We start from the raw sequence: 2,785 nt of genomic DNA, 5'->3' as shown, positions 1-2,785 counted from the left end.
ATGCCCTCCTCCAGCAGGTTGGTCAGGCCAGTATTGCCGCTGGCGACGGTGCTCGTGCTGACGGTGCGTTCCGGGGCAGAACTTGATGCGCCGGCTTCCCTGTCCCGCGCCTGTTTCTGCCGGAGTTTCTGCTGTTTCCTCTTGAGGCCGTGTAACAAGTTGATAATAATGTCTCGTATCCTTGGCAGGTATTTTTCGAGGCTTTCTGTGCTCGCTTCCTGGCTCAGAGTCGACTCGAGTATGTTGCGAAGAAGTTCTGGAACATTGCCCAAGTCGGACGTGTCGACGTTGATAGCGCTGAACGCACGACAGGCCATGTTGAACTCGTATCCCAGCCTAACATATACATCGGACACTTGGCCGTCGGTCGCCTGGCCTCGAGACCATTGTGTCAGGGTTTCGAGCAGCTGTTTGGTAGCGACAAGGAGATGGGTGACGCTCTTCTCGATTTGGGAAAGGGGCATGTTCGCAGACCCCGTCGAGTCCTACAAGGATACACGTCAGTACCACGGCACCAAGAAGCATGCCGCAGATCCCAGCAGGGGCGAGCACACGACGCGTAGAAAGAGGGCAGGCGGCTCAGAGGGTCGGTCAGACCCAGCACGCCTGCAAAGCGGTGGGACGAAGCTAGAAAGAGACAGAACGAGGGCAGCAACTGGCGCACCTTTCCTCTGCGCGAGCTGCTAGACTGCGCGGACCGGCTCGAGGCGGTCGACGACCGCATCTGGGGGTTCATGCCCACGCCGGGCGAGATGGAGCGAACGGGGACATTCGGAGGAGGGCCAGGTTCGGTGGCGCCGGGGGAGCGGCGCTGCATGCGTGATGGGCCAGGTGCTTGCATCGTGGCGGTCGTGACCGGGACGGCGCGTCGTTTGCGAACGGGCGGCGAGGTTGCCACAAACGTGAGGACGATGCGGCGCCTTTTTGCTGGGTGGGCACAATGTGCGTTTTGCTGCGCGGCCGTAGGAGCGTTCCACCTCCTGTCTCTCTGCTACGCGACGGCCGATTAGGTGTCCTTCCCTCTTTCTTTTCTCCTTGTTGTATTATGAGCGCGGCGTGCGGCCAACAGATGTACCGAATAGGATATCGAGTGGAAACAAATCGGGAGAGTAAACGATGGGGAGGGGACAGGGAGCCAGAGCGCTTGGTGGGCACCGGTGCCAGATCAGACGTCCATGAGGAGAGGCGTTGTGGGCGACGTCGGGCGGCGCAAGAAGTCTTGTCGAAGGCGGAGATGAGTTGATGATTTCGCTGTCAAGTGGACGAACGAAACGGGACGACGACAGGAACGGGTCAGGTGCGTTCGGGCCAGGATGGATGGAGGATGCAAAGAATCCGGGCTGAGATGCAGGTCGATAGGGGATCTCCAGGACTGAGGTCAGGCCGTGTGTCGAGCCAGGAAGGTACCTCAGGTAGTAGCCAGGTAGTTAGGTAGCCAACCAGGTCAGCCGGCTGCTGGCGTGTCTCACTGGGGTGTGTGGCTTGAACCTCTGGAGGTACCCAGGGAGTTGCTTGGATAGGAACCTAGGTAGGTAGGTACACAGAGGTTCCTTCATGCCCTGGCCAGCCAGTGTACCCACGCGCACGTGCCCTGCACCGTCGCCAGCCACGCCAGCCTGAAGGGCCTGTACCTGCTTTCGACAGCTGTTGGGGAACCCCGCTGGAACCCCTAAGGTTCCCCTAAAAAGGGTTCCCCCCTAAGGAACCTTAGTACCAGGACCCCCGGACCCCCCCCCTCCCACCCTCCTGGCCTGGTGAAACGTTTCAACAAACACTCGACGTCTGTGAGGCCGTCGAGCATAAAGCAAGCAATGAGGGGATCATCATGTACCGTGGCATCCGATCTAAACTAACTGAGGTTCAACCTGGATACACCAGCTGACGGCTGTCTCTCTCTCTCTCTCTCTCTCTCTCTTTCTCGCTATACCAAACACATCTGACTCCACCGTCCCAGATTGCATCCGAGACGTACACAAGCTGATCGTAGATCGAGAGACAATCACATTCCTCTCTCTCGAGCATGCCAGCAACTTTGGCCTGGTCTAGAAACACCTCGTCCCAAGCTGTCCGAACCTCAGCACAAGCAATGCAGATACACCCGAGCAACCTCACCGCCACCGGGAGGCCAGGCTGTTCCAAAACAAATAACCATGCACACCCAACGTCGCCAGCGGGTGCAGTATCGCCGGCGTCGAAAACTGCACATGCCTCGTCAGAACCCGCGCCATGATGCTCTGCGGTACACCCGGCGTGTGGAAGTAATCGTGCATCAGCTCGTCCGTCAGCCGCTGCACCTTTTCCATGCGCGGGAACATGTCCCTCTCAAAGGCGTCCACCTGCTGGTCCAGCGTCTCCTTCCCATCCTCCGTGTTCTCGGCGGCCGCGATGATGGACGCCGCCAGCCTCATGGCGTCCTCGAGGGCCACGTTGACGCCCTCCCCAGCAAAGGGCCCCATGAGATGCGCCGCATCGCCAATGACGGTGACACCTCGGTGGTGTGCCCATCGGAAGCCGACGGGCAGCATGTACAATGACCTCGTCTTGCAGTCCCCTTGTGCCTTGAGGATTGCGTCGGTGATGGTGCTGTCCCAGTCGCGATACTCCTCCATCAAGGCCTCTTTGGCGGCTGCCAGGTCGGATGTGTCGTGCCCACACTTCTCCGGCCTCATCCAGTCCGCCTCGTCTTGCAAGGACGATAGGTAAACGTTGAGGCTGCCGTCGCCCATCTGCTGAATCGAGAGGCGCTTTCCGTCCGCGTGACCAAAAACACTGCCCCTGTTGACGA

General features: G+C 59.5%; 2 protein-coding genes across 2 annotated transcripts in view; both read right to left on the bottom strand.

Moving 5' to 3' along the window:
- VDBG_05384 (bud site selection protein) overlaps positions 1-841 on the bottom strand; it is a gene marked incomplete at both ends in the record, with an annotated part of 3,298 nt that extends 2,457 nt beyond the window's left edge. Inside the window, 2 exons of the mRNA XM_003004225.1 lie at positions 63-485; positions 665-841. Coding sequence (XP_003004271.1) covers positions 63-485; positions 665-841 — 600 coding nt within the window. The remainder of the gene's footprint in view (positions 1-62; positions 486-664) is intronic.
- A 1,267-nt stretch (positions 842-2,108) lies between these two features.
- The window catches only part of VDBG_05383 (monoxygenase), a gene marked incomplete at both ends in the record, with an annotated part of 1,375 nt that continues 698 nt past the window's right edge, over positions 2,109-2,785 (bottom strand). Inside the window, one exon of the mRNA XM_003004224.1 lies at positions 2,109-2,726. Within this exon, the coding sequence (XP_003004270.1) occupies positions 2,109-2,726 (618 nt within the window). The remainder of the gene's footprint in view (positions 2,727-2,785) is intronic.

The sequence above is a fragment of the Verticillium alfalfae genome, genomic scaffold (assembly GCF_000150825.1).
Source record: "Verticillium alfalfae VaMs.102 supercont1.6 genomic scaffold, whole genome shotgun sequence".
Classification (NCBI taxonomy): Eukaryota; Fungi; Ascomycota; class Sordariomycetes; order Glomerellales; family Plectosphaerellaceae; genus Verticillium; species Verticillium alfalfae.
Note: the sequence above shows the minus strand (reverse complement) of the source record. Positions and strands in the feature narration are given on the sequence as shown.